This window comes from Amblyomma maculatum, chromosome 1 (assembly GCF_055883805.1).
Source record: "Amblyomma maculatum isolate TAMU_Amacu chromosome 1, ASM5588380v1, whole genome shotgun sequence".
Classification (NCBI taxonomy): domain Eukaryota; kingdom Metazoa; phylum Arthropoda; class Arachnida; order Ixodida; family Ixodidae; genus Amblyomma; species Amblyomma maculatum.
The window spans coordinates 183971303-183985961 of NC_139344.1; the positions used below are offsets into that span (position 1 = coordinate 183971303).

A 14659-nucleotide genomic window follows, 5' to 3' on the forward strand; every position below is an offset into this window, starting at 1 on the left:
AAACAGGTGGGATGGGGTGCAGTGGGGCGCAACTGCAACCTGCTTTATTTTTTTTCTTTCTTTCATGCCAATATGCATACAGTGAAGAGAAAGGGATCATCATTTGTGATCGCCGATATCTTAGGCATGATTTTTCTTAAATTATTTTTGTGTTGCAGACAACTGATGGAATACTGATTGTTCATGCACCTTTTCTAGTTCTATTAAAGGAGTCTAGACACCAAATTTTGGTGGCTTTTTTCTTCTTGTTAATCATGAATAAGGCATTCCTGTATATGTATCACCACTCAGTTTTTGCCTGAGACTGCTGAATAATTTTTAATTAAATTTTCTTTTTCGGCAACTTCAATTTCGGTTTTAGCAGCCGAGACATGACTGTGACGTCACAATCAAGTCTAGGTTATGCGCGGCATGAAAAAACAGCAATATAATTGCAGACTCTTCACTTTTTGGAATTCGTGTCCTTGAAACAGGCTGGCTTTAGTGTTCTGGTGAATTAAAACGACACAGGAACGATCATATCATTGTTTTCTTTCATCCCTCATGTGACCTAAACTTGACTATGACGTCAGCCATCGCTCGGCTGTTGAAACCGAAACCGGTCAGAAAAAAATTCGATATAAATTATTCAGTGGTCATAGGCGAATATCATGAGGCGATTGATGTATAGTATTGTCTTACGCATCATTACAGAAGATAAAACACGAACCCAAAAATGAAGTGTCTATAGTCCTTTAAATAGCTTTTCGTGGTAGCTTCAAAGTGAGGAGCTAATGTGGCTTCCCCACATCTTAGCTGTGTAGTGAGGAAAACATTATGTTAGAGTGAAAGCTACCACTGTTTTCACTACTTCTGCAAGAGCAAACTTGAGTGCAGAATGGTTAATGCAAGACAAACGTGCTGCTTTCTAATGCATTGTTGGTGGGTGCGAGACATGTAATGTGTGCCGGATGCCTGGCTTCTAACCTTCAACACCACTCTATTGCCGACTTGATGGTATGAAATAAATGTGCCAGCCTTGATATGAACACTTGCCAAACCACTACCAGACACATATGTAGTGTGGCAAAGCCTGCTGCTTGCATTACGAGCAGGCTCCATTTGGCACTCGGGATTCAATATAATTGTTTTAGTGTGAACTACATGCTACATATAAAGTGAAATTGACATGTGTTTATCAAACATATTTAGTTTGAATTCAATATAGCTAATAATTCACAATAATCATGTTCAGCCACATTCAAGGTTTTACTGTATATGTCAGCTTCCCATGACCTGCAGCAGCAGCAGTAGCACAGCGTAACAGTACTATACCAACAATGTGCCTTAAATCAAGGTTTTTTTTGTAAACAAGAAATGCAAGAGTGGCTTCCAGGAACAAAAAGTGTAGTAGGTTTTGGTATCAATATTATTATGACAGCTTTTCTCAACGCATACAAAGATAACAGCATCGTTAAAATATGGGTATTTCCTTAGCAATCCAAGCGACCTGACAACTCTTTCGGGAGCTTCCACCAATTGGCATTACATGGGCAGGATCTGTTCTACCGGCAGCTGGCAGAATTTCCTGAGCAGTACCCTCCTATAATGAAGCTCCAATCGGTTACAAGGTCAGTGACCAATTTCTCATACTATCATGACCAGCCTTTAAGCAAATGAAGTAATCCTAATGGTCTATGCTGCATACACTGCACCACTAGCAAGACACTGGAATGCTCTGGGCCACAAAATAAACTATTTTCAAGCTTGCAGTGCTGAAGCTGTATTGTCGAAAACTACTCATATGTGGCCAAGAATAAAGGCCAAGAAAAAGGTTTTATTTACGGCTTCTATGGGCATAGTGACTCAGGCTATAATAGATGCCATAGTGGAGGGATCCAGATAACTTTCATCATGGAGGTTCTTTAACATAGTTCAGATGGCAGAGTGTGACTGGTATACTCCATCCAAAACTCTATTGGAGGCTGCTTCCACCGGCTTGGGGCTCTGATGACCAAGCTTCTCTGGTCAAGCCCGAGTTTGAAGCACCTCCTCCCACTGCTCCAGTGCTGGGTCTGGTATTTTCATTCCATTGGTATTGTGTGGCTTCTCTGACATCCACAAACTATGTAATAAAAAATCGAGTATTCTCCGCTGAATGGCCATGCGTTTCGATATGCAGAGGCCAAGCCGCGAAAAATTCGCCCACGAAATTCTGCCGGTAGAATAGATACAACCTATCAAAGCTAACCGGTTGTGCACGAGAAAACCGGGAACGCGCTGAAACTAACATCGTGCACACACAGTCGGAGCAGTAAACATGGAAGAGTAAAATATGGCTATTCTAGCCGATAACAAACACAAAACATCAACTAAAAAAAACCTTCTCAAGCTAGCGTGGAAGTGAATTTCAGAACCAAAATGACGTACACCGACAAAATGCAACGCCTGTCAAAACGGTAAAACGATCAAAAAAAAAAAAAAAAAAAAAAGGACCAACGCCACACATTGTGGCAACGTTAAATACTAAATGTGGATATAAACGACTGCCAAAAAGGCTGGCAATGCTTTATTAGATTGCTGCAAATCTAGCGGCGAGCTGTTCTGTTAAGCGTCGTTTCCTTTAAGCTTTAGTGTGAATAAACAAACGCTAGCACGGCTAAATATAGCAAGAAGACTGAAACTAAAAGTAAACGAAAAGCTTGCGCGAAACCTTAGAAAGCCGGCACCGTTCGTACATTCTGCTGTCAAAATAATATATCGCTTGTTACGCCCGATTCGCGATTCCTACACAGACGGCAAATCTCCGCAAGCAGACGGTACTGGTAGCGAGCGGTATACGCTGGTCAATCCAAATTAAAAAACGCAATGTTCAACAAGTGGGTCGCATTAGAATGTTCGTCCACATTATTACAATTCACACGTAACGACAAACATATGATAGTATGAAAAAGTCAGACAAACGTGGTTAAAATGCGGGACAAATACAAACGTAGCCCTAGAATAGACCCGCCAACCGAAATGAGCGCGACGTACCGAGCTCCAGCTGATCAAGTCGTTGCATTTCTCGTCTTCGACAAGTTTCCAGAGTTTCACCAAAAATACGGGGACGTTTTTGCCGCCAACTTTAGTTGCATACATAGCAAACGCTTCCCCGGCGCCACGCGCTTTCGAGAAAGAAAAAAGAAATAGTTGTAAAACAATGGCTTTTGGTCATCAGTTGCGTAATTAGGAAGTGCCTCAAGTGCCTCAAGGCCTCAAGACCACGGGGCTCAAAACATTAATATTTAATTTCCTTTCTCGTGTACTATAAAGTGTATTTAATTTAGTAAGCCATTGATATAAATATTTAGGTGATACTTGATATTTATTTCAGTGGCGGTCGCGATAACTAGCGGCGCTGCAGTCGACTCTTGCTTAGGGTGCCTCGATGTGCGCCCTCTCCCGCCTCTTGCTCCATGCCGGGCGCGTCGTCCGCTACACGCGGCGCGGAACAGTGGAAGCATGGAGCGGCCGGCACACACGTAGCTGTTCCGTAGGTGTTGCCATGGCGTTGTCAGATGGGGGGAGGTTTGGTTGGATAAGGCTCCGCGCCTCAAGGTATCACATAACCCATCGACGTGTTGCCGTGGCACTTACATGGCTGTAGCAAAATTATAACTACTCTTGCTCCCTCGCCGCCATTCTCTGCCCCGCGGCTGCCAGCGTCGGCGGCTGCAGCGGTCTTCTTGAACACGTGCCCGCGCCAGTCAGTGCGCGTCGGCTGTTTTTGGCTTATTTCTTTCTTTTTATTTTTATTTTGCGACATCGGTACTTTCCATGCCGACCTGCTTTGGCCCAGGGTGCAAAAGTGGGTATCGAAATGAAGACTCGAAAGGCCGTCATTTCTTCGCGCCACCGATAGACCCTATCGAATTTAAAAGATGGGAGCAAGCCCTTCACAGAAAAGATCAAAAACTGACTTCGAAATGCAAGGTTTGTGATCTGCACTTCGGAGAGGAAGACGTCGCAAAGACCTATCAGCATATAATTCAAGGTAAGGAAGTAATTTTGGATAGAGGGAAATGGATGTTAATTGGCACCAGGCGCTCTACCAAGGGTTTTTCTTTCATTGCCAGCACACATTTCAAAACCGAAGCATTTTAGACCGAAAAGAAAGCCACCAAAGGATCGCGCTTCCACATGTCTTTCGACACTGGTGTCGGAAGCGAACCTACAAGACTCCGTATCAGAGCAGCACGGACAGCAGCACTGAACAAACGGACTCGGACTTTCATCTCGATTTCCTGGAGTCTATAACTTCGGCAACAACTCAATGGAAATTTGAGTACTTTCGCGATGAGGAGACAGATGAAAGATGCGGGCTGTTTTAAACTCGTCGTGTAGTTCGAGGAAATTTGTTAGTTGAAAAGACTTTTGTGATCGACGAGCGGTTGTCATGTGCAATGGACGCGTACACCGGTAAAGTGCACAAAAAGTTCTTATATATCGTGCAAAGGGTTGAATAGGTAGAAGACCTTCTTAAGCAGGCCAGTGAAATGAAATTGTATAAGGGGGGCGCAGTTCAGAGCTATGCGAAGAGCGAATGCATCATAAAAACTGCTCTGTGCTAACAATTCGCGACAAGTTTGTTCTAATTGTTTAAGGCTGCGCAGAAAAATTCGGCAAACAAGAGGGTCAGAAAAAAGAAAACGACTTCAACAATTGAAGACATGACTGCTAAGAAAAGCACTTCTGCGAGCTTCGGCAGCAAACAAGATAAAGAAAAAAGAAATAGTGCAGTTAAAAGAAAACCTCGAAAAGAACTCAAAAGATTTAGAGCGGCGTGGAGCTTGCAGAAAAAGTCAGAGTAGCAAGGAAAAAGGCCAAGCTGCTCTGATAGAATTCTCGCTCTCTGCAGTTGTGCTTACTATCAATACACGTGCAATCATTATATATATATACGTGGATTGTGATGTTTATATATAAATAAGAATGTGTCCTATGCGCTGTATCACTGCCGAATTAATCTATGTCTAAATGCTCATTCTCCCTGAAACAAAATAATAGGTTGTGCTGTATAGTCAAATATTTGCCAAAGAGGAATTAGTAGTGTTGTTCTTTGAATTGCTGTCGATTCTTGCAATTTTTATCAACGTTGAGGAAATCAAGTTCTTGTTGTTTACTGCACTTCATCTGCACATTACTGTTGTTGACAATTACTACATTTTGCTAATTTTTCTTTAGTTGCGTTACCAGTTGAATTTTATTACAATTACCTGTACAAGCAATAAAATAGCGTCGTTACTTCTTTTGTTTTCTGTGTGTGTGTGTGTGTGTGTGTGTGTGTGTGTGTGTGTGTGTGTGTGTGTGTGTGTGTGTGTGTGTGTGTGTGTGTGTGTGTGTGTGTGTGTGTTGGGGAGGGGGGGATTTCTCAAGGCCATTGTGCGCATAAAATCCCAACTACCTGTAATAACTTGCTATAAATGTTTTCTTTTTTTTTTATAGAGAGGGACTCGTGTTTGTTCAGTTATTTGATTTTGCTCTGCTTATGTCCATTCTCGCTGAATCCTTTCTCAGTTGATTCGCTAATTAACTCCACCCATCCTACGTTCTTGTATAAGATAAGCAACAAAACGTGTTTTTTTTTTCTTTTTTTTTTTTTTTTTTTTTTTTAGAAATGCTAAAGGATCGTTATTCTGCGTCAGACCTCAAAAATAGGACTCTAAGAACAGACGTTCTGATTAGACAACGACGTAGGCCGTTTACTGGCATTAAATCTACGTCTAATAAATACTGGAATGCCCGCTACAAAACAGAAGCCAGTGGGCAAAGCAACGAACAGCGTTGGTGAGCAAGTCGACGGCGTTGTCAGATTTGTTTCATGGCATTAATGAGGGAATTTCGCAGCACATAAACGCGCTCTCCCAGGTAACACTTAGCTTCGAAGCCAAAGCTTTCATAAATTAGTTATAATTTTACTGCAGTCATGTAGAGCGCAACCGCAGTTCGCTAAAACTATTTGTGCGCTAGCCGCTCCATGCTTCCGCGCCGCGTTTAGCAGACGACGCGCCCGCAAGAGTCGACCGCAGCGCCGCTAGTTCTCGCGACCGCCACTTGGGACACCACGCCACCACGCTTCTTCGCTGGGCGGTATGGGGAGCTGTGAAACTGAGTTTGTTCTAGTAACGTTGGAATAAGGTTCATGGAGGAAGGAAACAACTTGATAAGGCTTAATATTGAATGACGGGACGAGAGACTAGCAATATTTCTAGAGACTCTAACATTATCATCAGGTGGCTGGAGCAACGTAACAACCACGTAACGTCTAGAGTAGAGGTGGTTGAGGGTGCCTGTGGGAGGAGGGAAGGTATTTTTGCAGATCGTCAACGCGCAATCATGTGACGTAAAAGTGACGTGACTACTACGTTACTTCTGCGTGTCCTGTCGACGTCTTTTTTATTATTATTTATTTTACTGGGGCAGTGAGAAAAGCGCTTGGCCGTCGGAGCGCGGCTTTGAGCGGAGGGAGAGCATCTAGCCGTCCGCACTTATTAACAGCACGCACGCTTTCTTCTGTATTTTTTTTTCCTATTAATGGGGAGAGGTTGAAAGGAGGGGCGGGTAAAGCCCCTCAATAAAGGGGCTTTAGAGGCGGGCAGGCTAGCCAACGTAGACAGCGTGGTTTCAAACGAGTGACGGCTTGGAGCTGCCCTCGGTAAAGCAGTATGCACGCTTGCTTCTATTCTTCTTTTTCCCTAGCTGTGAGGTATGAGCTGGTTTAGCTTGAGAGGCAGCGGAGGGAGTGCTGAAGATATGCTGTGTCGTTTACTTGGCTCAATCAGCCGCTTTTGCACCTTAAAAGTTACGCCTCAATTATGTACATACAACTATATATATATATATATAAATATATATATATATATATATATATATATATATATATATATATATATATATATATATATATATATATATATATATATATATATATATATATAGATCTGACTTCGGTCGGCAGATCGAGCTGGAGCGTCCCGAGCTGCCCCAAACTACAGTGGCTAAAATAGGGGAAGTGCAACGCTAATAGATGTTACGACCAAGCATCCGCAATTGCGCGCTCTATTGTTCGCCTGTGGGCATGGATAAGTTTTGTGAATATGTGGTGATGGTCCAATGGCTCTAAGTGAGCCTGTTTCCAGGAATCCTGTTTTGTAAGCATGTTTTGCTTTGTGGACAACCTGCAAATGCCAAATTGACCCTGTCAAGAGAACGTCTGGAAAAACACAAAGAAACGTCCCCCTGAGGGAAATAGCAGGAAGTGCTTTCTTTCTTTTGTTCACCCTTCCAGTCGAGAAGTGCTATCCTCCAGTGATGAATGCCTCCTATCCAAAGGAGACCACAGAGTGACATGTCCGCTGACGTGCAGGACAAGAAAGGAGCATGACTCATACGGCCATTAAGTGATTTCCCGGGAATGCAGGAAAGATTTGCAATTGTCGAAAAGGGACCATGTTGGGAGCCCTATGCGGCGCCACGTGCACTCGGGTTTCTGAGAAGTAAAACCCCTTGTCAGAACCAGCCTGTGGTTTCTTTGCTGAAGAATAGAAATGTACCTCCTCTCCTCGCCGTTCCCAAGCTTTTCCCGCCAACAAGTGATCACGCCCAACGAATGAATGCCGGACCAGTCAGTGCTTCAGACCATCAGTGCAGTGATGTGTTCGATTGGATGCCGATACCTGAGGGGCGTGCCCTGGATTTGGTTGGTCAGCATCTTCAGAGAGGGGCTGGACATAGGGGGTTTTTAAGGACGCTGCAGAGCACGAAATGTCGCTCTGGGCCCTGGGTAAACGGCTCATCCAGTCGCTTCTCGCTATGAACTCTTAACGCTTGCCATTTTGCTGATGTACCCTTCTTTTTCGTGTAAATAATCTTGTAAATAAGTTTCTCAAAGTGCCATTAAACCTGCTTGTACATATTCCACCAACTTCGAAGATTCAATCCTACTTCAACCCCGAGTCTCTGCACGCTACCAAGTGAAGGCCGGGTCGACGTAGCCCCAGCGTCGCAACAACTGGTGATCAGCGGTGGGATCTGAATCTACAAGCACGACAACTGGTGACCAGCGTTGGGATCTGAATCTACAAGCCACAACATCTGGTGATTGGAGGTGGATCTGAAGCTACAAGCCACAACATCTGGTGATCGGAGGTGGCATCTCAAGCAACAAGCAGGCGCAACAATCGGCCAACAAGAGGGCAGCTCGGAACATCGATCGCATGTGTGGGTGAGTGCTTGGCTTTTCTTCTGATGTGGACCAGGTTCTAGAACAGGGTTAGATTTTAAGAACTGGTAAAAAGTGTTGAAACGCCTTTAGGTTTGGTAGTTTGCACTGTTGTTTTGGAAGTAGCCGACACTCGGAGCGATCATGGACCTACAAAAGCTGCAGAAACCGGAACTGTTGCAATTGTGTGAGGAATTGGGAATTGATACAAGTGGTTTGGCACGAAAACCCTTGATTTTAAAGGCAATCACTGATTTGGGAGCCGATGATGAGGAGCTCAGTGAAGCATGGAACCTCATCGCACAAAACAAGGAGGAACAACTCAGACAGGAAAAGAGGCGTGAGCGCGAACGTCAGAGGGAAAAAGAGGAAAGGGAGCGCGAACGTCAGAGGGAAAAAGAGGAAAGGGAGCGTGAACTTGAGAGAGAAAAAGAGGAAAGGGAGCACGAACGTGAGAAGCTTGAGAGAGAAGCAAAAAAGCGGGAGCTAGAAATTGAGCTCCGGAAATTAGAAGTAGAGTTGAGCAAGAGGTCGGGCAATTGTCCCCAGCTAGCGGTACCTCTTCTCAACAAGGAGGCAGATTTCAAGATGTCAAAGTACATGCAGCCATATGTGATATCAGGGGATATCGGTCTGTATCTGGGTAACTTTGAGCGAACTTGCGAAGAACTGTCCTTCCAGCGAGACACGTGGTCTCAGAGATTATTGACGGTTCTGCCCTGCGAGGCAGCGGAGGTTGTCGCGCGGCTAAACAAGGAGGACGCGGACAACTACGAGAAGGTCAAAGCTTGCCTTCTGATTTTCGGAGACAGAGATGTGCAGGCCTTAACACGTTCAAAGGCGCGAGAACTAGCTACACTGCTCATTTCAGAAAAATCAACAGCGGAGGAAACGGCAGTTAAAACAGTGGTAAATGCGGAAAATAGCGGGCCAGAAAACTTTGAGAGCGAGGCATCTCAGATAAGTCAACATGAAAGTGAGCTTGATAAGACACGGAATGAGGACGTTCTTGAAAGTAACCTCTTGCCGCCAGTGTCTAGTAATCTCACGAGGCTTTTAAGTGGAACCCGAGAGGACTTAGCTATGGAGCAAGCCAATGATCCCAAGAATAAGCTCGAAGTACAGTGGGAAGGACCTGCCAAAGTCGTTGCAGAGCTTTCTGACACTAACTACGCAGTGAAAATCCCCGATAGGCGTAAAGCAGTGCGCATTTATCATTGCAATCTTATGAAGCCTTATGTGCAGAAGGAAGCCGTGGTAAATCTAACGTTAAACCTTCCCGAGGAGATGGGGGATAACTTGATTTGCCTCAGCGGAAAAGGAAGCAACGCTCAGGAGCTTCTCAAAAAGACGGAGCAGAGAGGAGAAATAAAGAAATCCCAGCTGTCCGATCTGGGCGAAATAATAACAGAGTTTGAGGCCTGCTTCGTGGACAGGCCAGGCAGGACTGATTTGACTGAGCACGATATTGAGCTGACTTCAGACGTGCCAGTGCGATCAAGGTGCTACCGATTCTCTCCAAGGCAAAGAGAAATTCTGGATAGGGAAGTAACTCGCATGCTGGAATTGGGAGTAATAAAACCCTCGGAAAGCGATTATGCTTCGCCTATGATCTTAGTAGAAGCTCCAGGCAAAGACCCTAGGCCTGTGGTAGACTACCGAAAGCTAAATTCTCTCACCAGGGATCAAGTGTATCCTATTCCGAATATTGAGGAGAGAGTAGAACAGGTCAGTAGAGCGGCATATGTGACTACGCTGGACCTTACTCGAGGATACTGGCAAGTACCGCTCACTGAACGCGCCAGCAGATACGCGGCTTTCGTCACTCCGACGGGCAGCTACCAGCCAACAATGATGAGTTTCGGGCTCAAAAATGCTCCATTTTGTTTTTCACGACTCATGGATAGGGTTTTAAAGGGGTGTGAAACATTCGCGGTGCCTTATTTAGACGACATTGCGGTTTTTTCCGACTCATGGGCGGACCATATGGTACATCTAAGAGCTGTACTGAGCCTTTTGCGTCAAGCTGGACTAACCGTAAAGGCCGAGAAATGTTGCCTGGCAAGGGCGACCATGGACTACTTGGGTCACAATGTAGGTCAAGGTTTCAGGAAACCCAGCGAGATTAAGATTTCTGCGGTAGCAGACTACCCGCGGCCGAGCACGAAGACGGAAATTCGGGCATTCTTGGGTCTGACTGGGTACTACAATCACTACATCCCTAACTAATCAGCTTTGGCTAGCCCTCTGACCGACGCTCTCCGCAAGACAGAACCGACAAATGTAGTCTGGGACGAACAAAAGGAAGCCTCCTTCGTAAACCTGAAGGCTGTGCTGATTAGTCGTCCGGTATTGCGAGCTCCAGACTATGCCCGAGAATTCACGGTCCAGTGTGATGCCAGTGATCGAGGGTTAGGTGCTGTTCTCTGCCAGAGAGATGACGACGGTAATGAGCACCCCGTGCTCTACCTGAGCAGAAAACTGAGTTCTAGAGAGAGGGCTTATTGCGCGTCAGAGAAAGAGTGCGCTTGCATTGTATGGGCCATTCAAAAATTGCAGTGCTATCTTGGAGGGGCCAAATTCACCGTAGAGACGGACCATTGTCCCCTGGCTTGGCTGCAAACTGCGACATCGAAGAACAGTCGCCTTCTTAGGTGGAGCTTGATTTTACAGCAGTACAATTTTGAAATAAGATACAAAAAGGGGAAGTTAAATGGGAATGCGGACGCGCTTAGCCGCTGTTTCTAAGCGGTCCGAGATGTTCCTCACCATGTATCCAAATTGATAATCAGGTTTTTTTTTTTTTTTTTTTTTTTTCGTGCGCTTGTATATGTGTGGCTATGTAAAGCAGCACGTTTGGTTTTCTAGGAATACGTGGGTCCTGAACGTCTTGAGAGTGGGCTTTTCTCGAACAACAATGGCAGTTTTCTTTTAACCTGGTCTCTTCAGACGGGAGCCGAGTGCTTGCTTCGACATGTGGTTGAGTTTCAGACAGCTCGAGCAATTTGGCCTACAACAATCAAGACAACGCGACAGGCAACAGCGAGCTTCAAGCGTTCACGTGCAGGCCATTAAGTCGTCTCTTCATGCAGCAGCTGGGACTGCTGCCCTCCGAGACTCTTCTGGCGGGGGAGGAGGCTGTTACGACCAAGCATCCGCAATTGCGCGCTCTATTGTTCGCCTGTGGGCATGGATAAGTTTTGTGAATATGTGGTGATGGTCCAATGGCTCTAAGTGAGCCTGTTTCCAGGAATCCTGTTTTGTAAGCATGTTTTGCTTTGTGGACAACCTGCAAATGCCAAATTGACCCTGTCAAGAGAACGTCTGGAAAAACACAAAGAAACGTCCCCCTGAGGGAAATAGCAGGAAGTGCTTTCTTTCTTTTGTTCACCCTTCCAGTCGAGAAGTGCTATCCTCCAGTGATGAATGCCTCCTATCCAAAGGAGACCACAGAGTGACATGTCCGCTGACGTGCAGGACAAGAAAGGAGCATGACTCATACGGCCATTAAGTGATTTCCCGGGAATGCAGGAAAGATTTGCAATTGTCGAAAAGGGACCATGTTGGGAGCCCTATGCGGCGCCACGTGCACTCGGGTTTCTGAGAAGTAAAACCCCTTGTCAGAACCAGCCTGTGGTTTCTTTGCTGAAGAATAGAAATGTACCTCCTCTCCTCGCCGTTCCCAAGCTTTTCCCGCCAACAAGTGATCACGCCCAACGAATGAATGCCGGACCAGTCAGTGCTTCAGACCATCAGTGCAGTGATGTGTTCGATTGGATGCCGATACCTGAGGGGCGTGCCCTGGATTTGGTTGGTCAGCATCTTCAGAGAGGGGCTGGACATAGGGGGTTTTTAAGGACGCTGCAGAGCACGAAATGTCGCTCTGGGCCCTGGGTAAACGGCTCATCCAGTCGCTTCTCGCTATGAACTCTTAACGCTTGCCATTTTGCTGATGTACCCTTCTTTTTCGTGTAAATAATCTTGTAAATAAGTTTCTCAAAGTGCCATTAAACCTGCTTGTACATATTCCACCAACTTCGAAGATTCAATCCTACTTCAACCCCGAGTCTCTGCACGCTACCAAGTGAAGGCCGGGTCGACGTAGCCCCAGCGTCGCAACAACTGGTGATCAGCGGTGGGATCTGAATCTACAAGCACGACATAGAACTAAGATCAGTTGCCAAACTCTCCGGGTTCTCCATGCTGCTGAAGCGGCGCGTCAATTTTAACGCGAGGTGGCGCTGCCGTCGAAACAGGCTCTATCTAGCCGCTGCTTGGCCGCTATCGAATCACAATCAAACGCTGCGGGCCCGGCCGTTCGGCGTAGCATGTAGCATTCGGGAATGTTAAATTACTTGGTGTCCTAAATGCCGTACTTATCGTTAATTACTCACAGTCACCAATCAAGTCTGAACCGTGTGTGGCAAGCATGCTGCAAAACTTTACTGCAGCAACTCGAGCGATACAGGTGAGCGCTGCTCAGGCAACGCTACCGTTTTTTTTTTTTTTTTTTTTTTTTTAGGAAAGTTGTTTTACTAGTTTCTTCCCCGAAGTGGCATATGAGAAACGTGCAATAATGTTAGAGATATGATCATTGCAAGGTTCATCGTCAGTTCGAAGTATGTTTCTGCAGTTTCTGCTCAACCGCATGCATGTGCATATGTTTAACAAAAAAAAAAAAAAAAAAATCCCAGCGCTTTTTCAGCAAAGAGCCGCATTGTCTGTGGTGCAGTTTAACGGAATAAGCGAATTTTGCGCATTGCATTCATTTCGTCAATAAGCATGCATGTGACTTTTAGCCGAGCGCCGCGCGCAATCTGTGCCGCGAAAAGAGCGAACTTCTGCTTCTTGAGTTGTCGGTTTCTTTCTTCCAGCAAGAGAAGAGAGGTTACACAGGAGGTTAGACGCCAAACTCGAGACAATAAAATTTAGTATTTTTGGGATTCCCAACTGTGGGTTTATCGTTACTGGCCTGCGCCCGCGTCGCAAGTACTTTTTTTTTTTTTTTTTTTTTTTTTGCGACCTTTCACGCAGTGGGCTACAGATAGACACACAAGTAAATGTAATTTTACATTTTATTCACAGCACTTTTTCACACTTTACTGAATGCACAAATTGCAGCAGGCGAGACTTCTTCCTTGCATTTTTAACCTGACTACTCACATTGCTCCTCTCGGATAGGAATCGTGTGTAAAAATGCATCCGCATTACTAAATAAAACTTCACCACTTGCACAGTGAACTGTGCAGGCTACAACCTATTCGGGGTAGCTTCCTGCTCAAAAGCAGGTCAACAATCAACCAGAACAGATTTCCAAAAACTTTTTCTGTCTTTGTCGCTCGACCACTGACGATGCCAGTCACCAGTTCAGTCAGGGAGCTTGAAGGGTGCTTGAGCACTCCAGGTAGTGTTCTGAAGATTGGGCAGTGTGTCGACTGCGCCGCGAAATGCATGGGAGCGGGGGCCGCTTTTGCGATGACGGAGGCGCCGCAGCGCAGAGGGCGCCACCAGCAACTGGTGTGTCAGCCTGTCAGCCGTCCGGGCGCCCGCGTATGCGCCATGTATGCGCGCTGTGCGGCGGGGCGGATGCCGCGCGGACTGTACGTACTTGTTTGCTTGTGCGTCGTCTCGAGCTGTCCGCGACAAGATTTTACAAATATGCCGGTTAACGGTGCTCAGTACTGTTAGCAATCACCTAATTTATTTTCCATTTTGGCCGTCGGCAACACCTCGGGGAAGTAACATGACAGGAGTTGGCTCCGAAGGAAACAGCTTGGAGAGGGCCGGCGTACGACTCGCACAGCACGCTTCACTCGCCGTACAGCTTGTTTTAGCATTCATAAAGCACCTAATTCACGTCCAGAAATGTAGTCGTTTTGAAAAGAGGGCTGTGTGGAAGCAGGATGTATGAAGAAGTGAAGCATACAACACGTGCGTTCGAGCGCTGACTAAAACTGGTCACAGTAACCCCATTATCAAAACAGTCCAAAATGGTATATTCCGTTGTTTTTCACGCCAACTATGCCGACTACAGTACGTCACTGAAGCCACAAGAGAAGTCGGCATTCAGTTGGATATGAATTAAATGTGGACTACTCCGCATGGAGGTAGAGATATAGTCAAGTAAGGACATGAAAAACGAACGACACCACGCCAACTGGCTACTGAATAACGGAACACAGTGGGTCAGGAAAGGTGGAAGAAGTGGGAGGTAAAGGTTTCACAGGAAAATAAAAAGAAACGTGTCGCCCACCAGGGAGGGAGAAAGGGGTTGATGGAAGGCACGCAGCGCCGTGAAAAGAGCGACCGCGAATGTGAACAAAGGTTCAGAATTCGCACGACGAAGAAAGCAGGCAGCTAAAGAGGAAGAAAAATGGAGATATATTAAAAACAATAAAAAAAGAGGAAACAACCGAG

The 14659-nt window shown here is 45.7% G+C and overlaps 1 protein-coding gene and 1 long non-coding RNA gene across 3 annotated transcripts in view; one reads left to right on the forward strand and one right to left on the reverse strand.

Annotated features, from left to right (window-relative positions):
- The window catches only part of LOC146205087 (heat shock factor protein-like), a 58390-nt gene extending 55207 nt beyond the window's left edge, over positions 1–3183 (reverse strand). The window contains exon 1 of one of the 2 annotated variants that reach the window (XR_014704123.1): positions 3016–3183. Coding sequence is in view for 1 of the 2 variants with exons in the window: in XM_084589776.1 (XP_084445902.1) it covers positions 3016–3120 (105 nt within the window). In the remaining variant the exon portion in view is untranslated. The remainder of the gene's footprint in view (positions 1–3015) is intronic. The other variant, XM_084589776.1, reaches the window with a different exon arrangement.
- A 293-nt stretch (positions 3184–3476) lies between these two features.
- LOC146205089 (uncharacterized) lies at positions 3477–5269 on the forward strand. Its single transcript, XR_014703119.1, has 2 exons — positions 3477–4015; positions 4098–5269. It is a non-coding gene; the product is annotated as an uncharacterized LOC146205089 (long non-coding RNA).
- Positions 5270–14659: the final 9390 nt, after the last annotated feature.